The sequence below is a fragment of the Colobus angolensis genome, unplaced genomic scaffold (genome assembly GCF_000951035.1).
Source record: "Colobus angolensis palliatus isolate OR3802 unplaced genomic scaffold, Cang.pa_1.0 Scaffold369, whole genome shotgun sequence".
Classification (NCBI taxonomy): domain Eukaryota; kingdom Metazoa; phylum Chordata; class Mammalia; order Primates; family Cercopithecidae; genus Colobus; species Colobus angolensis.
Window position 1 is genome coordinate 764,262 of NW_012117032.1, and position 25,079 is coordinate 789,340.

Below are 25,079 nucleotides of genomic sequence, written 5' to 3' on the forward strand. Positions count from 1 at the left end.
AAAAAAAAAAAAAAGTTTTAAGGAAGAATTTGGTTGACAGCAAATCACAGGAATTAGGACTCCTCCCCCTCTAGAACCCTATGAAATAACAGGAAATGTTTTAAAAAGAGAACAGGACAGTCAGTCAGTCATCAAACAGATGTACTCTGGAGAGGCGCTGTTCATCTAACTGCCTTCTGGCCTCCCAGCACAGGAGCCAAAGTGGGGAGATCCTATTTTTCTTCATCACTTGGTAACCAGTAGCTGGGCCCTTTATGTAACCTTGGCATATCAGGTACTGCCACTCAGTTCCTTCAATCTTGAGCAAGTAACACAGAGATGGCAGGACATTTAAAATAGGATCATAGCAGCATCACCAGCATCTAACTGGATGGGACTCTGGTAGCTCCTAGTGAGACAGCTGACTACATTATTGCCTATGGGCACACGGAATGAAGTGCCCAGTGAGGACAAGACATTGGAGAGCCACTTTGCAGCTGCTGTAGAACAAAATAAAGAGCATGAGAACTTCAAACAGCTGGTCAGGGCAGAGAAGGAAAACCAGGAATCTTCTGTGACTGTCCTAAAATAAACATTTCTTACAGCCACAATGCCTAAGTAATCAAAAGCCAAACTCAATATTTGATCCTGCAGGTTGCTGGCAATCAGTTGAATTCACAGATTCACCACGTTTTGTATGTGAAAGGAAGAAAATTTAGTAGGAAAACACCAGGCCCTGTAGCATTAGAATGTGTATGTTTGTGAAAATTTGGAGGATTCTGAGTATCAGCATCTGGAGCATATGTGACAGTGGGTTATGCTGATGATCAAAAAGCAGAGGAATCAAGTTTCAGATATGATTGGATTTATCACTATGGGTTCAGTCAACAGAAATTCTGTATTCAGTTTTTGGTTTGAGTCATTGAGAGGGACTTTCATTGTTTGCCTGACTGCTTGAAGAAACTGAACTTGGCAGTGGCCCCTCTCTGAACTCCATTAACATACAATGTAAAAGAAAAAATCTAACAACTTTAGAAAATAAAAAAGCTTTAGTGAATTTACCCCGTAAGACCTATCCACAAAGCCACAGTGTTCCTAGAGAACTAGAATCTGGTTCCTTAATCAAAGCTTTGGTAGGTGGCAAGAACGCTTTCTTACTTTTTATTTTATTTTTTGAGATGAAGTCTCGCTCTCGTCCCCCAGGCTGGAGTGCAGTGGTGCCATCTCGGCTCATTGCAACCTCCACCTTTTGGGTTCATGCTAGTCTCCTGCCTCAGCCTCCCGAGTAGCTGGGATTACAGGCTCCCACCACCACACCCAGCTAATTTTTTGGTATTTTTAGTAGAGACAGGGTTTCACCATGTTGGCCAGGCTGTAAGTGATCCACCCGCCTCGGCCTCCCAAAGTGCTAGGATTACAGGCGTAAGCCACCGCGCCGGGCCGAAGAAATGCTTTCTAACGTGCTTTCCTTGTCCTCCGATTGCACTGGCGCCGGAAAGCAATCCACTTGGGTTGCAGAAGCCAAGCAGTGGCAGCAGGCTAGCACAAGCCAAGTGGACTTTGGTACCATGTTAGGCTAGTGTGATCATCACAAAGGTCTTTCCCACAGAGTTAAGCAACAATTCATTGGCGATGGGATCCCTGCAACAAAAACAAACGCCTATTCAGCTGACTAAGGAGCTACTTCATTAGCCTAACCAAAACCTCCCAAGTCTGATGGACACCTGACCAGAACCATCATGATAGGCAAAGCGTGAAGCACAGCATTGATTTTGCACCACTTGAAATAAGCATAGGCTCGGTATTGTTGAGGAAGGATCCTGCAATGATACTACAAGTACCTTCCTTTCGGCCTTCCCCAAAGGGGTGGGAGGCTACTTGCCAAAGCTGCTAGGAAATAGTGAAACAGAAATATGAAGACTTTGGAGGACTGTGGGACACTGGCTCTGAGCTAATAATCTTAACTGGAGAATCAGAAAGTCACATGGTCCACTGGTCAAGAGGGGACTTACAGGGGTTCAGTGATAAATGAGGTGGTGTTTTAACCAAAGTGGGCATTGGTTAAGCTGAATGAATATCTCTGGGAATTGTCAGTCACCAGAGCGGTTCTCTTACATGTGGGGTGAAGGTTAAAGTAAAAAAAGGGTCAAGGAGAACCCCCTGGAACTTTTCCCTCTTACAGAAACAGTAAATAATGAACAATTGTTACAACACTAGAGGGAATCACAGAAATACTGCCACCATCCAGAACACGAAAAGTGCAGGTATGGTCTTATCTACCAGGGGCCCGTTTAACTCTGCAGGATGGACAGTTTAGAAAATAAATGAATTTTAGAGAATAACAGTGAATACATACTTTACATGTTCCATTGGCCTGGTATTTCACAGATAATGAAGATATATCTAAGGTAAGTTGAGAATTGAAATAGATGTAGAAGAAAGAATAGACATTATATAAACTTAATCTTACAGACCAGGCACGGTGGCTCACGCCTGTAATCCCAGCATTTTGGGAGGCCAAGGCAGGTGGATCACAAGGTCAGGAGATCGAGACCATCCTGGCCAACATGGTGAAACCCCGTCTCTACTCAAAATACAAAAATTAGACGGGCATGGTGGCACTTGCCTGTAGTCCCAGCTACCCGGGAGGCTGAGACAGGAGAATCGCTTGAACCCGGGAGGCAGAGGCTGCAGTGAGCCGAGATCACACCACTGCACTCCACCCTGGGTGACAGAATGAGACTCCTTCTCAAAATACATAAATAAATAAATAAATAAAATTAATCTTACAAATGGATAGTAATATGAGATTCCAAAAGTTGGTGGAGCAAGAAATGGAGGTTTTAAAACAGTTTCAAAGGTAGGTGATAAAATTCTAAACTATGAAAAAAATTGGAAGGGGCAAGTGAGGAGTTAATGCAAGTGAGCTAAAGTCTCATCTCTCAAAGTAGGAAGCAATCATGTACAAGGTCAGTAAATTGAGATGTAGTACAATAAGCAGACATGGAGGTAACTCAAGAAAAATTATTTGTTTGGAATTGCTGCTTTAGAAGTCATCCCTAAACTTCATAGTTTCAATTATTTTCTCTTGGTTCCTGTGGGTCAGGAATTCAGGAAGGGCTTGGCCAGGAGCTTCTGTCTAGGAGAGCTCTGCACAGGTGCAGTCCCACAGTTGCTGGACAGCTGAGGCATCCAGGCGCTGGCTGGATAGCCCTCTTCACGGAGGTTTGGGGTTGCTCCAAGTGGCCGCTCTGCGTAGGATGTTTGGGCTTCCACACAGCATGGCTGCCGCAGGGCAGTCTGACTGCTGACATGGTGACAGGTGACTGCAACTTCACGAGCAAGTATTTCAGGGACCAAAATGGAAGCTGTACCACCTTTAGCAACCTAGCCTCAGAAGTCAATAGTGTCTCTCCTGCCATATTCCATGGATCACAATATTCACAGAAGCCCACCCAATTTTGAAGGGAGGGGACATGGATCCCCCCCATCCCTGGGAGGCATGTCAAAGTGACATTTTAAGAAGAGTGTTTGAGTTGGCAGATGTTGTTGTGGCCATTTTTGGAAAATAAAATCATCCACAGGAACCAAACCTAAAAAAAGACTGGAAGTGATTGCCCCTGGAGAGTGGAATCAGGGCTGAAGAGAGTTTGAGGGTAGGGAACTGTGAAGTTACATCTTAGCCCACTGTACTGTTACTTTTATGTCCACACACAGCTATTCTTTTGATTAAAAACTAAAATGGCCAGGCACGGTGGCTCACGCCTGTAATCCTAACACTTTGAGAGGCTGAGGTGGGTGGATCACAAGGTCAGTAGTTCGAGATCAGCCTGGCCAATATGGTGAAACCCTATCTCTACTAAATATACAAAAAAATTAGCCAGGTGTGGTGGCAGGCACCTGTAATCCCAGCTACTCGGGAGGCTGAGGCAGGAGAATCGCTAGAACCCAGGAGGCGGAGGCTGCAGTGAGCTGAGATGGTGCCATTGCACTCTAGCCAGGGTGATAGGGTAAGGCTCCATCTCAAAAAATAAAAATAAATAAAAATAAAATAAAATAAAAACTAAAGTATCAAGATCACTTCTAAGAAAAAAAGAATTGCAGGATTAAAAAAATTGTACGTATTATCTAAGCTATGTAAAATATATGTCCAAAACAAAAAAAGAAACTAAAAGAAGTATAGTAGAAATCTAGTACCATCTATCTAGATGTCAGAACTTTATGTATACTGGCCTTGAGCCTATAATGTTCCTGGCCTTAAGAAATTTACAGTCCAGTTAAAAGGATAGTCAAGTGAATCAATGATTGTAGTGCAACACTCTGAGATCAAGGACAGATGTGCAAAGCGCACCACGCAGCCAGTGAAGAGGCACAGCTAAAGACCAGGGGAAAAAGTGAAGGGGGAAAGTCTCGTTTGCTGCCACTGGTGGTGTGTATCACACAACTTCTTAGTCTGAAAGCTAGGATTTATGGGAGACATTGAACATTTGCTCCTCCTCTTTAAGGGGAATAGGAGTTGATACGTAGATGATGAGGGAAAGCTCTCTCTCTCTCTCCAGAAGAACGCTAGCTAATAAAGGTGGAGTGAAGAGCAGAATTTAAGATACCCTTTGCCAAGCCCAGTGAAATGATTCAGGCAAAGATCATTGATGGATGCTAGAACTATCGAGTGAGATGATGTTTACATGGTCTATGAGTGTATAATAAACCACTCAAAATCTTAATGGCTTAAAATGGCCATTTATTATTTTTCACAAGTCTGCAATTCAGGCAGAACTCCATGGAGAGGGCTTACCTCTGCTCCACATGGTGTTGGCTGGGATGAGGAATCCAGGATGGCTCCATCACATGTCTTGTGCCTCGAGTTGGGCTGGCTGGACTGTTCTCTTTCATGTGATCTCTTCAGGCAGTAGTCCAGCCTGAGTTTCTTTCCATGGCAGGTTACTCCCAATCCTGGAAGCTTCAATGCCTCTTAAGGCCCAGACCAAGAAATAAACAAATTAGAAGACCAGTCAAGATTCACGGCATGAAAAATAAATTCTACTTCTTCATGGGAGGACTAGCATATGCAGATAGAAAAGGGAGGAACTGTTGGTGATGACATGCCAACATTCAGAAGTGTCCTCTCAGATTACTTGCTCACTGCCAAGGGGAACACTGGCTTTACAATGGAGAGCCATGGCTGTCACCACCTTGCCAAGGAAATCAAATTGAGCATCATTAACAATGGCAACCCGACATCATGTGCCACCTGGTAGGATGCAACATGAAACCCACTTATGAAGTATTCTTATTAAAAAATGTGTGGTCTGAAACTGTAGACCTAATGCCAAGTTACAGAAAATTCACTGGAGAGAGAGAGAGCACCGCAAGAAATCAATCAGTCAGGAGAGAATGCAGGGTCTTCTACAAGACAACTGACCCAGTCTCTTCAAAAAAGTTAATGTCATTTTTCTAAAAAGGTTGGAAGATTCTTCTATTCTTCTAGATTTAAAAAAGTTGGAGATGTATAACTCAATGTAATATGTGAACCTTGCTTAGATCCTAGTTTGGGGGAAAAAAAGCTATGAAAGACAATTTGGGCTGGACGTAGTGGCTCACGCCTGCAATCCCAGCATCTTGAGTGGTCAGGGCAGGTGGATCACTTGAGGCTAGGAGTTCAAGACCAGTCTGCCCAACATGGTGAAATCCCATCTCTTAAAAAAAAAAAAAAAAAATTGGGGGGCATGCATTGTACCCTTCACTTTAGAAGACACATGCTTAACTGTGCTCATAGAAGGATGCAGAGGAAGTGCCATGATGTCTATAAATTACTTTGAAATTGTTCATAAAAAAAAACTCACACATGCACCAAAACACCTACATGAAGCAAACATGTCTAAATAAAGAAAGAACACTGAAGGATCAAGAATCATTTCTGGAGTTTAAAAAATATCTAGTGACAGAATCTTTGACTAACTACCAGGCACGGTGGCTCATGCCTGAAATCCCAGCACTTTGGGAAGCTGAGGCGGGTGGATCTCTTGAGGTCAGGAGTTTGAGACCAGACCGGCCAACATGGTGAAACCCCATCTCTACTAAAAACACAAAAATTAGCCAAGTGAGGTGGCAGGAGCCTATAATCCCAGCTACTCGGGAGGCTAAGGCATGAGAATCACTTGAACCCGGGAGGTGGAGTTTGCAGTGAGCGGGGATCATGCCACTGCACTCCAGCCAGGGCAACAGAGCAAGACTCTGTCTCAAAAAAAAAAAAAAAAATCAATGACTAACTGATCTTCAATAATGCTTCCCACACATCTTTCATGTTTTTCTCCTTCCTCTCCCAAAATTTGTCCCTTGTATTATTTTTGCATATAACATGTACACACATATTATTCTTTACCCTACATCTCACATTTGCTTTAGGCTTTGGTGTACTGTTAAATAGATTCAATTTTCAAAAGACTGTTCTTTTACTATGCTTTTCCCAGTCAGCTATTGACTGGCTGAGTCATCCTGTAGTCTTAATAGCTTCCTCAAGAACTGCTTAGGGGAAAAATATTTCCTTGGTTATTATATGTTCAAAATTATTTGTGTGTAGCTTTTATGGGTGAAATACGGATTCGCTGAACGTGCAACCTTGACACAACATTCCTTGCTTGAGGATCTGATAGATGTTGCATTGTTCTGTCATGTTGAATGTCACTCTGGAGAAACCTGAAACTAGCCTGATCTCTTTTTAAAACAAGTGACCTGATGATTTTGTCTAACTGACCAAAGTCTTCATTCTTTTAAAATCCAGTACCTACTAGAGAATGACTCAATGTTGATTATTTTCAGTCAGTTTTCCCTGGTGTAATATATCATATATGTGTGTGTATGTGTGTGTGTGTACACATACATATAAATGTTCAAATGCCTTAGTATTTTAGGAAACTGTATTTGAAATTTAAAAAAATATTTCTCATGTCTTGTTTTTTTCTTCAGGTATTCCTGTTATACATATGTTGACTCAAATCCTTTGTTTTCCTATCGTTTTTCTGTCTTTTAAATTCTTTGTTTTCATTTCATTTTGTTTGCTCTACTCTTTCTCTCCTTTCTATTCCTTACTATGTTTTTCACTCTATTCTCCTACTGCTTTCACTTTCATTTCTTTTCTTTTCTTTTTTTTTCTTTTTGAGACGGAGTCTCGATCTGTCGCCCATGGTTGGAGTGCAGCGGCGCTGTCTCGGCTCACTGCAAGCTCCGCCTCCCGGGTTCACGCCATTCTCCTGCCTCAGCCTCCCGAGTAGTTGGGACTATAGGCGCCTGCCACTGTGCCCAGGTAATGTTTTTGTATTTTTAGTAGAGACGGGGTTTCACCGTGTTAGCCAGGATGGTCTCGATCTCCTGACCTCATGATCCGCCCGTCTCGGCCTCCCAAAGCGCTGGGATTACAGGCGTGAGCCACCGCGCCCAGCCTCATTTTCATTTCTATGATGATTTTCACTTTTACTTCTTTCCTGATTTCTGCCAGTGTAACTTTTATCTCCTCTTACTGTTTCCTCATTCTTCCCTGAGTCCTTGCATTTGTAGTCTTCCTTCATAAAATAACTGCTTCACCAAATGTTTTAAATCCTGGTGAAATATCTAAGTATCCAAATAAAAGATTTTTTGTTTTGTTTTGTCTTTTTCCCTGAGTGTAGATCTATTGAGTATTTCTGCTCTTCACTGCTCTTCCCCCTTTTTTTCCCTCATAATATCTTTGTATCAGGATTGTGCCAGTTCCTTTCAAAATAAATTACTTAGCTTTCAGGTCGAGCACTGTAGATCACACCTGTAATCCCAGCATTTGGAAGGCCGAGGCAGGCAGATCACCTGAGGTCAGGAGTTCGAGACCAGCCTGGCCAATATGGTGAAAACCCCATGTCTACTAAAAACACAAAAATTAGCCAGGCATGGTGGCAGGTGCCTGTGATCCCAGCTACTCAGGAGGCTGAAGCAGGGGAATCACTTGAACCCAGGAGGCAGAGGTTGCAGTGAGCCAAGATTGTGCCATTGCACTCCAGACTGGGTGACAAGAGCAAAACTCTGTCTCAAAAAAAAGAAAAGAAAAGAAAAGAAAGACACTATATATCTTTCAGGCTGGGCAGGGTGGCTCACGCCTGTAATCCTAGCACTTTGGGAAACTGAGGCAGGCAGATCCCCTGAGTTCAGGAGTTCAAGACCAGCCTGGCCAACATGGTGAAACCTGTTTCTACTAAAAATACAAAAATTAGCCAGGGGTAGGGGCGCATGCTTGTAATCCCAGCTACTCTGGAGGCTGAGGCAGGAGAGTCACTTGAACCTGGGAGGCGGAGGTTACAGTGAGCTGAGATCGTGCCACACCCCAGCCTGGGTGACAGATGGAGACTCCGTCTCAAAAAAAAATCGTTTTTAATGTTTTATATTTTGTTCATCTTTAAGAATGTAAGAGGAGTAAGAATGCCAATATTACTATTCTAAGGTAATCCAAAATATCTTTTTTAATGGTTTCAACAAGATGAAAAAATTTTTTTTTAATTATCAGATAAGATTAGAAATTAACTTAATGGTTCTCATTGTTTATTTCCTGCTTTGAACTTTTTCATGTCAACCAAAAGAGTCAAACTCTAAAACATTTGAAGAGATTTATACTGAGCCAAATATGAGTGAACAATGGCCCATGACACAGGCCCGGGAGATCCTGAGAACATGTGCCCATGGTGGTTGGGCTGCAGCTTGGTTTATACATCTTAGGGAGACATGAGACATCAATCAATACATGTAAGACGTATATTGGTTTGGTCCAGAAAGGTGGAACAACTGCAAGTTGGGAGGTCACAGGCAAATTCCAAGATTTTCTGATTGGCAACTGGTTGAAAGAGTTATTATCTAAAGACCTGGAATTAACAGAAGGAAGGAAGGGGAAGGGGAAGGGGAGGGAAGGGAGTTATTTAGATTTCTGCTTTGTCATAACTCATGCATTTATTTAACCCCAAGTTTGTTGAGGACCAATCATCAGTCAATTTAACAATAAATTATTGGACACCTACTTAGGTGTCCAGAATTCAGCAAGGCACTATGGAAGAATCTTCTGATTCAAAGAGTTATAAGTCATGTGACTACTTTCAAATACAATGTGATAAATGCTATAATGAAAATGTGGAAAATGTGGATTAGAGAAAAAATACTCTTCTTAGATTGCTTGGGAAAACCTCACTGAGCCACTGACACATTTAAAATCAATCTTGATAAATAAAGCTCACAAGACAGAAGGTAGAGTGAGGAACTTTTAGAAAAAAAGACATTGCTGATGAACTGCATCAGGTTGACCAATACAGGAAAATTGGGGTATAATGCCATACTCAGAGACCAAAAAAATCCTTTCTGTAAGACATAGTATCACCAGGATGATAAAAATATCAAGAAGAACGTGCATTGTCAGCTGGGTTCTGAGGGACTGGGAGCCAGTCAGTCACCCAACATAGTACTTCTGAGTTTGTATTTTGTAGGTTTTTCATGGATGGTGAGTAGGTTGTGGCCAGAATTTAGGTTATATGCATTCTGTGTTTTTGGTATGTGTGAATCTGAGTAGGCAAGAGGAACTTGTATTAGTTTTGTAATACCGTTGTAACAAATTACCAAAAGTTAGTGGCTTAAGCCAATGCAGATGCATTAGCTTACAGTTCCGTCAGTCAGAAGTCCAGTACAGGTTTCACTGGGCTAAAATCAGGATGCCAGCCAGACATAGTGTTGCATATCTGTATTCCCAGCTACTCAGGAAACTGAGGTGGGAGGATTGCTTGAGACCAGGAGTTCGAGGCTGTAGTGAGCTGTAATCACACCACTGCACTCCAGCCTGGGCTATGATTGCACCACTGTACTCCAGCCTGGGAAGAATTAGTCTCCTTGGTCATTCAGGTTGTGGGCAGTATTCAATTACTTGTGGGTGTAGGACTGAGGTCCCACGTTCTTGCTGGCTGTCAGCTGAGGGCTGTTCCCACTTTCTAGAGGCCACCTACATTCCTTGGCTTGTGGCCCCTGTCCTCCACTTTCAAAGCCAAAAATGGCGGGTTGAGTCCCAGTCGTGCTTAAGATCTCTCCTGCCTCTTCTTGCATTGTTGCATTTCACCCACCCACTCTCCTGTTGTCGTCTTTCACTTTAATTTTCTTTGTTTTTATTAAACTTTTTACTTTGACATAATTGTAGATACACATGTAGTTGTAAGGAACAAACAGAGATCCCCTGTACCCACTTTCCCCCAGTGGTAACATCTTGTAAAATTATACCACTATATCACAACCAGGGTATTGACATGGATATAGTCAAGATACAGAACATTCTCATTAACACATACTCCCCTTTTATACACCTACTTCCCTCCCGTTCCACTTCCTCCTTAACCCCTAGAAATGATGTTAGTTTTAGATTTTTTTGTTTTGTTTGAGATGGAGTTTCACTCTTGTCGCCCAGGCTGGAGTGCAATGGCACGATCTTGGCTCACTACAACCTCCATCTCCTGGGTTCAAGCCAGTCTCCTGCCTCAGCCTCCCAAGTAGCTGGGATTACAGGCAAGCACCACCACACCCAGATAATTTTGTACTTTTAGTAGAGACAGAGTTTCACCATGTTGGTCAGGCTGGTCTTGAACTCCTGACCTCAGGTGATCCATCTACCTTGGCCTCCCAAAGTGCTGGAATTACAGGCGTGAGCCACCATGCCTGGCAAATGATGTTAGTTTTAAATTTTTTTTTTGGGGGGGGAAGACAATCTCGCTCTGTCACCCAGGCTGGAGTGCAGTGGTGCAATCTCAGCTCACCGTAACTTCTACCTCCCATTCCCTCGCCCACCCCCAAGCAATTCTTCTACCTCCAGCCTTCCAAGTGGCTAGGACTACAGACGCAGGACACCATGCCCAGCTATGTTTTTGTACCTTTGGTACAGACAGTGTTTCACCATGTCACCCAGGTTGGTCTTGAACTCCTGAGTTCAAATGATCTGTCGGCCTCAGCTTCCCAAAGTGTTGGGATTACAGGTGTGAGCCACCGTGCCCAGCCTGTTCTTTATTTATGATATTGCCATTTCAAGAATGTTATATAAATGGAATCACATAGTATGTAACTATATGGGATTGACTTTTTTGTCAACTTTTTGGGATTGATTTTTTTCCCTTAGCATAATTCATCCAGGTTGCTGGGTGTATCAATAACCCCCCCTTTTTTTTTTGAGACAGGGTCTTGCTCTGTTGCCCAGGCTGGGGTGCAGTGGCACAATCTTGGCTCATGGAAGCCTCTGCCTCTCAGGTTCAAGCTATTCTTGTGCCTCAGCCTCCTGAGTAGCTGGGACTACAGGCACATGCCACCACATCCAGCTAATTTTTGTATTTTTGTAGAGACGGTGTTTTGCCATGTTGCCTAGGCTGGTCTCAAACTCCTGGACTCAAGTGATCTGCCTGACTGGGCTTCCCAAAGTGCTGGGATTACAGGCATGAGCCACTGCACTCCGCCATCCGTTCTTTTTTATTGTCAAGTAGCATGGTACTGTTGAGTATTGTTGAGTTCCACGGTACATATGTACCACAGTTTGTTTAACCATTCACTTGTTGAAGGACATCTGAATTGCTTCCAGTTTTTCACTATTTTGGGTGAAGTTGCCATAAACATTTATATACTTGTTTTTGTGTGAACATAAGTCTTCATTTCTCTGGGATAAATGCCCAGGAATGTGATTGCTAGGTCACATAGTAGTTGCAGGCTCAGTTTTTGCTTTTCCTTTTTTCAACAAACTGCCAGACTGTTTTTCAGAAAGGCTGTGCCATTTTTTACATTCCCATCAGCAATGTATGAGTAATCTAGTTTCTCCACATCCTCACCAACATTTGGTGTTGTCACTATTTTTTGTTTTAGCCATTTTTATCAACATATACTGATACTTCATTGTGGTTTTATTTTATTTTATATATATTTTTTGAGACAAAGTCTCACTCTGTCACCCAAGATGAAGTGCAGTGGCGCAATCTCGGCTCACCGCAACCTCCGCCTCCCGAGTTCAAGTGATTCTCCTGCCTCACCCTTTCGAGAGGCTGGGATTACAAGGACGTGCCACCACGCCCACCTAATTTTTGTATTTTTAGTAGAGACGGGTTTTCACCATGTTGGCCAGGCTGATCTCAAACTCTTGATTTCAGGTGATCCACCTCCCTTGGTCTCGAAAAGTCCTGGGATTACAGGCCTAAGTCACAACACCCCGCCTTTATGGTTTTAATTTGTATTTCTCTAATGGCAAATGATGTTGGACATATTTCTTCATGTGCTTATTTCCTATCTGTATATCTTCCTCGTTGAAATATCTCATGTAAATTTCCCATGTTGCAATTGGTTTTATTATTATTTTTGAGATGAAGTTTCGCTCTTGTTGCTCAGGCTGGAGTGCAATGGCGTGATCTCAGAGCACTGCAACCTCTGCCTCCCAGGTTCTCTTGCCTCAGCCGCCCGAGGAGCTGGGATTATAGGCGCCCACCACCATGCCAGGCTAGTTTTTTGTGTATTTCTAATAGAGATGGGGTTTCACCATGTTGGCCAGGCTGGTCTCAAATTCCTGGCTTCAAGTGATACACTGCCTCAGCCTCCCAAAGTGCTGGCATTACAGACATGAGTCTTTGCATGTGATGGTTTCAATTTTTTAATTGTTGAGTTTTGAGAATTATTTGCATATCCTGGATACTAGTCCTTTGTCAGATACGTGGTTTGCTAATATTTTCTCCCAATCGGCAGCTTACCTTTTTTTCCTTTTATCAGGGTATTTTGCAGAGTCAAAATGTTAAATTTTGATGAAGCCCAATTTATCAATGTTTTCTTTTAGGGACTGTGCTTTCGGTGCCAGATCTAGGAAGTCTTTACCAAATCCTAGCTCTCAAAGTGTGCTTTTCCTAACATTTTGTAGTTTTAGATTTCAGTCCATGAGCCTCTCTGTATTATCTGGGGTACTCCTGAGAAATAGAATGAGCGGGATGTACACATAAACAAATAGATATATTATGAGAAATTGGCTTATGCAATTATAGAGGCTGGAAAACCCCAAGATTTGCAGGGTGAGGTGGCAAGCTAGAGACCCAGGAGAGCTAATGTTTCAGTTAAAGCCAAAGGCAGAGGAAAAAGCCAATGTCCTAGTCTAAAGATCATCGGGCAGGAAGAATTCTCTCTTACTAAAAGGAAGGATCTGCCTTTTTGTTCTATTCAGGCCTTCAACTGACTGGATGAGGTCCACCCACAGTAGGAGGTACAATCTGCTTTACTCAGTCTTCTAGGTTAAATGATAAATCTCATCCAAAATACCCTCACAGAAACACCCAGAATAATGTTTGGCTGAATATCAGGGCACCACGTGGCTCAATTAAGTTGACACACAAAATTAACCATCACCCCTTCTTAAGTTTTGCAAATGGTATAAACTTTTGGTTGAGGTATTTTTTTTCCTACTTGTTTGTTTTTCTTTGTCTATGGATGTCCAGTTGTGGCTGTCCCATTTCTTTTCTTTCCTTTTTTTTTTTTTTTTTTTTTTCTCACTCTGTTGCCCAGGCTGGAGTGCAACGGAGCAATCAGAGCTGACAGCCCCAGTATGGCCAGTCATATATGCTTTTTCTTTTACTTTTCTTTTCTTTTTTTTTTTTTTTTTTCTTTTGAGACAGCGTTTCGCTCTTTTTGCCCAGGCTGGAGTGCAACAGTGTGTTATCGGCTCACTGCAACTTCCGCCTCGGGGTTCAAGTGTTTCTCATGCCTTGGCCTTCTGAGTAGCTGGGATTACAGGCTTGCACAACCACACTCAGCTAATTTTTGTATTTTTAGTAGAGATGGGGTTTCACCATGTTGGCCAGGCTGGTCTTGAACTCCTGACCTCAAGTTATCCACTCTCCTTGACCTCCCAAAGTGCTGGGATTCACGCGTGAGCCATTGCGCCTAGCCTGGCAGTCCCATTTCTTGAAAAGGGTATCTTTCCTCCATTAAATTGCTTTTGCACTTTTGTCAAAAATCAGGTGTATTTTCATGGGTTTATTTCTGGTGCCTATTGATCTATGTGTCTGCCCTTCTGCCAATACCACACAGTTTTCATTAGTGTAGCTATATAATCAATCATGAAATCAGGTAGATTGATTCTTTCCACTTTATTCTTCTTTTAAAAAATGTTTTCACTATTATAATTTCTTTGCCTTTACATATAAATTTTAGAGCATTCCTGTCTATGTTTACAAAAATATTGCTATAGTTTGAATAGGCAGTGCATTAAAATAGTACATCAGTTTGGAAAAAAATTGACATCTTTACAGAGTCTTCTAATTCATAAACATAGTATGTCGGTTTATTTCGATCTTTGATTCCTTTCATCAGCATTGTGCAGTTTTCAACATGCAACTCCTGTACATGTTTTGTTACATTACATCTATTTCATTTCTTTCAGAAATTGTAAATGAAATCATATTTTTAATTGCAGTGTCCACAAGTTCATGGCTAGTATATAACAATGCATTTTATTTTTGTATTAAGCAAATTTGCTGGAGATGCTTAATTCTACTAGGTTTTTTTCTTTTTTCAAGATTCTTGGGGATTTTCTGCATCATCAATCATGCCATCTGCAAGTAGGAGTCGTTTTACTTATTCCTTTCTTATCTGTATCATGTTTACTTCCTTTTCTTGCCTTATTGATCTGGCTAGAACTTCCAGGACTGTTGAATGAGAGTGATGAGAACAAGTTTCTTAGCTTTGTCCTTGATCTTACGGAGGAAGCATTCAATATTTCACCATTAGCTGTAGGTTTTTCTACAGATGTTCTTCATAAAGCTGAGGAAGTTCCTCTATATTCTTATATTTCTGAGAATTTTAATTATGAATGGGTGTCAAATTTTGTCAAATGCCTTTTCTACATTGATTGATATATGATCATGTGATTTTTCTTCTTTCACCTGTTAATATGATAGATTATACTGATTGAGTTTTAAATATTGAAACAGTCTTGCATCCTTGAAATAAACCCCAGGTAGTCATGGGGTTTACTTATCTTACTTGAAGTAAGATTTATCAATGGAATTTAGAAATCAGGGGGTCTCACTCATTGGAGGCCAAAATAAATGCAAAGGAACAATGACATCAGAAAGCTGAACATGGAATCTCTTGATTGTTATTATCTGTAATAGCTAAATTATAGGGATAGTGTTGGGGCAGAACCTGATGCTGGGCCAAGCTGGAATTCTAGCCATTGAGCCACAGCTGCTAGTTCAGGGCCACCTCCAAAGGGAAAAGTTATGCTAAAACAACAGAGAGCAAACTTATTCCAAGAGACTAAGGAAACAGAAAAGGGAGAGAGAATGGATAGAAATTTTAAAACAGTTCTTAAGAAATATCATAAGTAAAGTGGGCATTGGTGGTGTTGAAACAAAAGTCTTCATGCAGCACTCTCAGAAGTTCGATGGACAAATGGAAACCCTTACTTACTAGTCCCCCAACATTGAAGGACGCTCAACAAATCCACTTTGTTCAACCTAGTTTGGATAAATTTTAAAAGCTGCAAAGCAAAGATGACTATGAGAAACCTGACTTCCAATCACCTGGGGTGGAAGATACACAATGTAGTCAAGATAAGAACTGAAGAAAGGCCGGGTGGGTAGCTCATGCCTGTAATCCCAGCACTTTGGGAGGCTGAGGTGGGTGGATCACCTGAAGTCAGAAGTTTGAGACCAGCCTGGCCAACATGATGAAACCCTGTTTCTACTGAAATACAAAAATTAGCCGGGCGTGATGGTGCATGCTTATAATCCCAGCTTCTCAGGAGGCTGAGGCAGGAGAATTGCCTGAACCCAGGAGGCGGAGGTTGAAGTGAGCCGAGATCATGCCGCTGCACTCCAGCCTGGGCAACAGAGTGAGACTCCGTCACACACACACACACACACACACACACACACACAAAACAAAACAAAACAAACAAAAACTAAAGAAAGAACCTAGGCCCATTGGCCTAATCTCTGGCTGGGGTCCAAGACCAAATGTACGTGAATGGGTAAATAGTCAGGGGTGGAAAAGAAACATTTCTAAAATTCTTTGACATGGGAGCCCCATGCACTGTTTTTCTGTTAGTGAAATTCTAACCAAGGTGACAGATTGGAAAGATGAAAATACATTTGATGGGATTAACGCAAAAGTTTGGATAAAAACTGGAATGTCTGAACAGACTCTATTTGGAGTGGTTGCATCCCCTTTACATGAATGTACTATGGGGATGGATATTGCCTGAGGAAAATTTCCTTTATCTAGTAATGTAAAACACAAGACAGGTGGATCTGCCCTTCAGACAATATTGATTGGACATGCTAAATGGGAACCAGTAAGATTGCTGAGCCCATGCAAGTTGTTAATATTAAAAACTATAGGATAGTTGGTGGACAAAAACATGTTAAAAAGACAGCCTGGTACCTGAAAGGGTGAAGGCCACTTCTGGTTTTGGAAACTGATAGCAAATGGGAAACTTCAAGCCTGAGTGGCATTTCTCTGGGAGACATTTCGGTCATACAATATGATGATGAACTGGAGCACTTGTGGATGGCAGAGTAGAACTCTTGTGTCTATCTGCCACTATCTTTTGACTCTAATTTTTCAAATTATGTTTACTACCATATCATAAACAGTGTAACTCTGGGACTGTGAGGTTATAATATTCACACTGATGGCCAAATTTATTGAGAAATTGAGTTAAAAGCCTCCTACTCTACACTGCTCCTTCAAATGTCAGACATGTTCATTTTACTGTAAGAGAGCTTTGGTCAAAGCAGGTGGCAGCCATGTTGTAAAGGATTCAGTCTTGCCCAAAGAGAAGGGTTGACTTTTGCCCTTGGCTTCTGGGAGGTTATCTATGTCATATCTGATAGGAGTGTCTTTGTTTAGATGGGGACTGGGCAAACTGGATTTTAGGGTGGAGACTGGGCATTCCAGAGAGACCAAGCATGTGAATTGGGTAGGGGCTTTTGTCATGCACTGTCAATTTAGTTGGAGTCTCAGTTCAACCAAGTGGACGATTGATCAAGCCTATGTGCTGGAGTCCCAATAAAAACTCTGGACACAGAAGCTCAGGCAAGTGTCCCTGGTTGGCAATACTCCAAGCATATTGTCACATACCAATGCTGGGAAGGTAACACAGCCTGACTCCATGGGGGATGACAACAGGAGCTTTGCATTTGGAGCCCTCCAGACTTTGCCTTTGGCATTTCTTTCCTTAGCTGATTTTGATCTGTATTCTTTCCCCATAACAAACCATAACTATGAGCATAATGGCTTTCGGTGAGTTCTGTGAGTTCTTCCAGTGAATTATCAAACCTGAGGGTGGTTTGGTAACCTCTAAACTTGCATTGACATCAGAAGTCTTGGACACTATGCCCTCAAATTTTGCAGTTTGGCTAACTTTGCTTAAGTCAAGAAAAAAAGAAAAAAAAAAACCTTTTTTTTCTCCTTAGCTCCCTAGTATTTCTAGAAACAACAACAAAAATGAAAAGCAAGTAAGCAAACAAAAATATGTGCCTCTATGCAAATTAAAATCACAAAGAGACTTCGCACCAACTAAAAAAGCTATACTCAGAAAGACGGATGATAACAAGTGTTAGTGAAGATGTAGAGAAATTGGAACCCACATACGCTGCTGGTGGGAACACAAAATGTAGTCACTTTGGAAAACATTCTGGCAGTTCCTCAAATAGTTAAACATAGAGTTGCCATAAGATGTAGCAATTCCCCTCCTAGGCATATACCCAAGAGAAATGGAACATATGCCCACACAAAAACCTGTAAATGAATATTTACAGTTAGCATAATTCTAATAGTCAAAAAGTGGAAACAACCTAAATATTCCTCAATTGATGAGTGGAAAGTTAAAATGTGGTATAGTCATACAATGGGATATTATTTGGCAATAAAAAGAAATGAAGTATTAACATGCAGTTCGTATCATGGATGAACCTTGAAAACATTACAGTTAGTGAAAGATAAGATGAAAACGGCTACACATTATGAGATTCCATTTATGTGAAATATCCCGAATAGACAAGTTTATAGAGACAGAAAGGACGAGGGATTGCTTAGGCTTGCGCGGGGTTTGGGAGGAAATGGGTCATAACTGCTAATGAGTATAGGATTTTGGGGGGTTGTGACAAAAATGTTCTAAAATTTATGGTAGTGATGGGTCCACAACTGTGACTATATTAAAAACAACTTATTGTGAGCTTTATTTTTATTTTTTATTTTTTGAGACGGAGTTTTGCTCTGTCGCCCAGGCTGGACTGCAGTGGCGTGCAATCTCTGCCTCCCGGGTTCAAGCGATTCTCCTGCCTCAGCCTCCCGGGTAGTTTGGATTACAAGCGTATGCCACCATGCCCAGCTAATTTTTGTATTTTTAGTAGAGACGGGGTTTCACCACGTTGGCCAGGCTGGTCTCGAACTCCTGATCTTAAGTGGTCTGCCCACCTCGGCCTCCCAAAGGGCGGTGATTACAGGCGTGAGCTACCTCGCCTGGCCTATTATACACTTTAAATCGGGAATTGTATGGTATAGTATGTGAATGAGACCTTAATAAAGCTGAGTTGTTTGCGTTTGTTGTTTATTTGTTTTGAACCTGCTTGGTAAAGATGAACTCTGAACTCACTGAAATTGAATTACTTTGGTGATTTCTCATAACTCCCTGTTAAGGCTTTCAGGTCCTCTGAAAAGCGAAAGTGGGCTGTGACCATCTTCTAAGAACGCCAAGAAAATACGGAATGGAGCCCGGGATTTCAGAGCGTAGTCGCCGGGCTCCCAGGCTGATCCCGCTCCGGGAGCCTCCAGCCGCCCTTTCCGATCCCCCGGGCCTCCGAGCATCCCGGCGGGTGGTCCCAAGCCGAGGGCGGAACTCCGGGGAGGAGCGCCCGTCACACCCACACTGGAGGCCGTGGCAGGCCTGGAAACCCGCCCTGCGGGGTCCTAAGAAGCCACTCGAGCTCCCGAAGAGCCAGTCTTCGCAGCCCTTCCCGGAGCGCTCGCATCTGGCGCTGCCCGGAGCCCGCTCGCAGCGCTCAGGGACAGGAGGCCCGGTTTCCACGGGAGAGGCTGCGGACTGTGGGCCCTGTCCCGAGGGGGGGGTAGTGGGAGACACCCGGCGACCCCCCAGAGGCGATTCCGGAGGTGGCGGCGGTGGCGGCCTACGCGCCCCCTGGAAGCACCGCCCCTCCTGGGTGGTGCCCGCGCCGGCTCCTCCTCTTCCCCTCCGCAGCGGCCCGCCCCGGCCCGCAAACCCAAACACTCCAGGCGCCCGCCCACCGCGCGTGATTCTCGCTTCGCCGCCGCCCAGCCCTGCGCGCTCCGCCTGGCGCCCCCCGCCCGGCAGCTCCGGGCGCCTGGCCCCGCGGAGCGATGCTGCTGCTGGCTGCCGCCTTTCTCGTGGCCTTCGTGCTGCTGCTCTACATGGTGTCTCCGCTCATCAGCCCCAAGCCCCTCGCCCTGCCCGGGGCTCATGTGGTGGTGAGTGGCCTCCTGTTGCTGCGCCCCGACCTCCCGGCCCGCTCGGCCTTTCTGCCGCCGAGGCCGCGCCGCCTGCGTCCCTTTTTCCAGGCCGCGGTCCCCAGGAAGGCATGGCCAAATGGGGAAGGTCACCTGCCGCCGACCACCCTGGCGCTTTCCCCTCGGCCCCGGCCCCGGCACCCGGCCTGGCGGACCCGCCCTCCACTGCCTCGGGCTCCTCCTGGGGCGGGAGAGCGTGCGACGGGGGACCACGCCAGCCGCAGGGTTCCCGGGGCCCAGGGGTTCGGTGGCTGCTCGTGAATCCACGCAACATCCCTAGGATGTGGATGTTTTGTCCTCAGTTTTTCCGATGAGTCAACTGAGGCACAGAGAGGCTGAGAAACTTTGCCAAAACACAGGGGTCAGTGGTGCGCAGGGTGCGGCGCACGGTCCTGGGCGGGGGCGAACAGCGGGGAGGTGGGGTCCCAGCCACCGGGACCCGCCGAGGCAGCTCGGAACTGGAAGATGGCCTGTGCGAGTGACTGGAAGAGCCGCTGCCAGAGGATTCCAGGAAGTGACTCACCTGGGGAAACTGCTCAGAACCCAGCGGGCTGCGGTGGTGGCTTAGCGGTATCCGGACGCCTGTCCCGTCTACGCTGCTTGTCTCTGAGCTCAGCGTGGCATCTGCTGATTGCTGCTCCATTGCAATCCTTTGCTGTTTCCTAGTGGGAAGGATGAGCTAAATGACAGGGCTAGTGTGCGAGGAATGAAGGAGAGGTCTTTTGTTTCTTGGCGGAAGCTCGCATATTCAGCGATCACTGTTCTGCAAATGTGGCACCTTTCTTAAACAGAGAGAATACCTCCTTACCTGCGCCCAGCACTTCCCCGTTTGCAGTGGCTTTCTCACCAGCTTTCTTGTTTGGATCTCCCAATCCGGAGGCACAGTGAATCGGGGAGTTAGGAATAAGGAGGGTTGGTGGTTACAAAGCTGGCCGCACACCTCTTCCTGTCCTATCTCAGCACCGGAGATCCGAGCCTCCCTGCTGAGCTGGTGTAAGATAAGATGGTCATTTCTCTTAGTGAGCTTTAAATCTGTACACGGGTTTGTGAATGAGAAAATGTATCTCTTTAATTTCTCCTTTGTAAAGCTATTAGCTTTTTTCAACACCTGTTGGAAAAAGAAAGCGTGTGGATTCATTACAAAAAACAAGTAACGAGAAAGGCAAAAACTTGACACGCTAAATTCTGAAAGTTTTACATCCGCAAGAGAACTGCTGCCTCAAAAGCATGGCTTTAAACGTTGGATCCTTTCAGAGCTTGTGTTTATAGAGCATAACTTTGCAAAAAGTAAACGCAGAATGAAAATTGGAATTCCTTCTTTGTAAGACAGTTTCACTGAGCCTTGGCTCCAGTCCTTCCAACCCCATCCCGCGGCAGGTCATAGGTGAGGTAATCAATGCCGTGTCTGTTCAGGTGGACCAAGAAGAATTTCTTATTTTTACCATCCTGCTTTAATACGCAGGATTATTATTTCAGACTCTAAATAATGTGAGAATGACATGAATAATTCGCATGGTGTCACCATCTGTCTTCTTTTTTAATGTCATAAGAAGAGTGAAAAGTGTAATTATTGTTCTTGAGATTTGTTAGGAGTTGACTGGGCGGTATTGTTGGGAGAGGGGGCTGATGGTTAGACTGTACATAATTAAGAACAAACTTATGACAATTGTTTCATTTTTAGAATAATTTTATATAATAGTGCTATCTATCTAGTTACAGTAGTAAAATTGCAGAAAAAAAGCAGAAAATCACCCGTCTCAATCTCCCAAAGTGCTGGAATTACAGGCGCGAGCCACTGCACCCGGCCAACAACAGCTATATTTTTACAGTAATCTGATAACTGGCTGATTATCTGCCAAGTAAATCTCTTCAGTGGTGGCAGGTTGAAGCTAAAAAGAAGTAAGGGATGCCTATGAGTCCCATAGAGACAGGTGCATTTGCGTGGGAGACACTTCCCAATGATGTTAAAATCCTAACATGGAGTCAGAGATTTTCCTCCCAGCATGATTTATATATAACAGTGAATATTAGGAATAATCTAAATGTCTGATTATAGGGAAATGTTTAAATTTTGATGCAGCTATTTGATGCAATATTGTGAAACCTTTTCGTTTTTTGACATAAGACATTATAATTTTTAAAAAACAGGACACAATACTATGCGATATTATGTAATTTGCATGGGACAGTGACGAGAACAATATGGCTGGGTGCGGTGGCTCACTTCTATAATCTCAGCACTTTGGGAGGTCAAGGAGAGTGGATAACTTGAGGTCAGGAGTTTGAGACCCGCTTGGCCACCATGGTGAAACCTCATCTCTATTAAAAATACAAAAATTAGTTGGGCGTGGTGGCGCACGCCTGTAATCCCTGCTACTTGGGTGTCTGAGGCAGGAGAGTTACTGGAACCTGGGAGGCGGAGGTTGCAGTGAGCCGAGATCGCGCCACTGCACTCCAACCTGGGTGACTGAACAAGACTCTCTCAAAAAAAAAAAAAAGGAAAAGAAAGAAAGATAATGTTGCATTGTTCACTTATTCAGTGAAATATATAATATATATTGCGCCCTCCCCATGCTAAGTGCTAGGAATATAGTGGGGAACAGAAAAAGAATTGGTGTTTTTAATGGAGTTTATGGGTAGGTGATGGGAGAGATGGTTGTGAATCAGATAATCACACAAATGAATCTAGAACTGTTTATTATGTGCATGTCATAAAGAAGAAATATAGCGCTGAAAAGTGTGTCAGTGTGGGGGCAGGGGAGACAGTGAAGGCTTTCCTGAGGAAGTGATATTTGAGCTGAGATTTGATGGGCGAGTAGGTGTCAGATGAAGTGGGGGAGAAGAGCATTCTTTGCAAGGGAAGTAGGATATGCAAAGGTACTGTGGTTGGAGGGTGCATGGAATTGAAAGACAGCCGGTATAGCTGAACTGTAGACAGGGGTACAGTAGGGCAAGAAGAAGAGCTTTACTTTTCAGAGTTTCCTTGTGATTGTATATTACTTTTATACTAAGCAGTCATTTCAAATATATATGCAGGTGGCCATTCTTTTCATCTGTTGTAGAGCTAATCTTGCATAAATGTGCATTAAGGAAATAAGATTCATTTAGATTTGGAATCAGAGGCAGACTAATATATTATTTGTGAGCTAGATTTATAGGGCACTTTTCCACCAGTGAACTCAGAAAAATATTATAGATGTGCAATTTATGGTTCAATAAGAAAACAGTCAAAGCAGCAGGCCTTGCTGATAGTATCTTTCATGCTTACACTTACTCCAGTCATTAAGTTTGGGATGAAGAAGTTACAACAGCTAACCATTTAGTTCTTGCAGATTCATTTTAAGAGCCCGTCATAGTTGTTTTTTTTATAAAAAACTTCCTACAGAGGGGAGATTTCAAGTGCTAAGAATATTTTATGATTTTGTTTTAGGTTACAGGAGGTTCCAGTGGCATCGGGAAGTGCATTGCCATCGAGTGCTATAAACAAGGAGCTTTTATAACTCTGGTTGCACGAAATGAGGTGAGGCTTCTAGGTTCATTATTACTGACTGACTTCTTCAACTTGAAATCAGTCAAAGAGGCTGTGCTAAACGTCTTAGCATTCACACCTAGAAAGCGCTTCTTCCTGGATGTGAGATGTGTTTCTTGAACTACTGATTCTCTCTTGTATTTAGGCCAAACACTTCTCTGTTGAAATCAGGTCGGCCCCACAAGTATTTATTTAGTACCACTGGCATATTAGGCGACACTGTCATAGATACTGCAGACCCTGAGGTGGGAGAGGCCAAGGTCTAGTTCAAGGAGCACACCTGGCCATAGGAGGACAGGGAGGGCCCTCGGCCAGGCCTGACGTGCTGGAAGCAGAGATTCTAGAGCTGATACCTGAAGGTGTGTAGGTGTTTCTCTACAATTTTTCCCTATGATTTGCTTAAGACATGATAGATATCTTTAGTGAAATCTAGACACCATAGAGGAAACTCGTCCCTCCCTAGAAGTTTAGCAAAATGTGTTCTTCTGTATCAAGTCAACACAGAATCTGTTTTTGTTTTTTTTCCAGGGTTTGTTTTTGTCTTGCCAAAATTGTTTTTAGAGCACAAAGCAGTGACACTGTGTGCACATGAACTGTCATGACGTCCTCTTGCTCCCCATATGGGGACTGGAGGAAAGTGACCTCAGAGCTGGCTCGTCCGCTGCTGCAGTTCTATGCCTGGCATAGTGCTTGGCACATAGCACATGCTCAGACATGTTTGTTGAATGAAGAAATGAAGGGAGGAATGATGGAGAGCCTGGGACTGTCAGCATGGCATACTCTGTGGGGATGTTGGACTCACCCATGTGCAGGGAGGGTGATAGTACGGTAACTGCTCAAGTGGGTGGAGGGCTGGACAGGACCCAGTAAGAATGGCAGGCCAGGAAGGGCCTTGGGGGAAAATTTAAATAATGTCGCAGACTTAGGCTTGGACCTCTATTCTTTCTTTCTTTCTTTTTTTTTTTGAGACAGTATCTCACTCTGTTGTCCAGGCTGGAGTGCAGTGGCATGATCTCGGCTCACCGCAACCTCTGCCTCTTAGGTTCAAGTGATTCTCCTGCCTCAGCCTCCTGAGTAGCTTGGACTATAGGTGTGCACCACCACGCCTGGCTAATTTTTATGTTTTTAGTAGAGACGGCGTTTCACCATATTGGCCAGAGTGGTCTCGAACTCCTGACCTTGTGATCCACCCGCCTCGGCCTCCCAAAGTGCTGAGATTACAGGTGTGAGCCACCACACCTGGCCTGGACGTCTGTAATTTTTTTTACAAACCAAGAACGGCAAAATTAGCTACCTTATATTTATAGCTTGACTTTTCTAACAATGAATTTGCTTTGGCATTGAAGCCACTTTACATAAATGAAAACAAATTTAATGAAATGGCATTTTGTGAGTTTTAAACACCAGTTTTGATGCAAGTAAATAAAAGTGGAGGCAGGGAAGGCCAGCATTTCAGGCCCTCAGGAGCTCACATGGGGCCCTTGCATTGCTAGAAGTGAATGAGCTGAATGAAGAACCTGTGGTGTTGAGTAATTCACTCCTTTTTTTGTGTGTGTGTGTGTCGGAGTTTCGCTCTGTAACCCAGGCTGGGGTGCAGTGGCGCGATCTTGGCTCACTGTACCCTCTGCCTCCAGAACACCTGGGATTACAGGTGTGTGTGACCACACCTGGCTAATCTGTGTGTGTGTGTGTGTGTATATATGTATTTTTTCTTTTTTTAGTAGAGACGGGGTTTTACCACGTTGGCCACGCTGGTCTCAAACTCCTTACCTTAAGTGATCCACCTGCCTCGGCCTCCCAAAGTGTTGGGATTATAGGCGTGAGCCACTGCACCTGGCCTCACTCTGTGGCTCAGGCTGGAGTGCAGTAGCACAATCTCGGCTTACTGCAACCTCTGCCTCCCAGGCTCAAGCAGTCCTCTCACTTCAGCCTCTTGAGTATCTAGGACCACAGGTGCTCGCCACCACGCTTGGCTAAGTTTTTGTATTTTTGGTAGAGACGGGGCTTCACTATGTTGCCCAGGCTG

General features: G+C 43.7%; 1 protein-coding gene across 1 annotated transcript in view; it reads left to right on the forward strand.

Annotated features, from left to right (window-relative positions):
- The first annotated feature begins 19,218 nt into the window (after nt 1-19,218).
- KDSR (3-ketodihydrosphingosine reductase) overlaps nt 19,219-25,079 on the forward strand; it is a 41,216-nt gene continuing 35,355 nt past the window's right edge. Inside the window, exons 1-2 of the mRNA XM_011953610.1 lie at nt 19,219-19,485; nt 22,955-23,155. Coding sequence (XP_011809000.1) covers nt 19,378-19,485; nt 22,955-23,155 — 309 coding nt within the window. The 5' untranslated portion in view covers nt 19,219-19,377. The remainder of the gene's footprint in view (nt 19,486-22,954; nt 23,156-25,079) is intronic.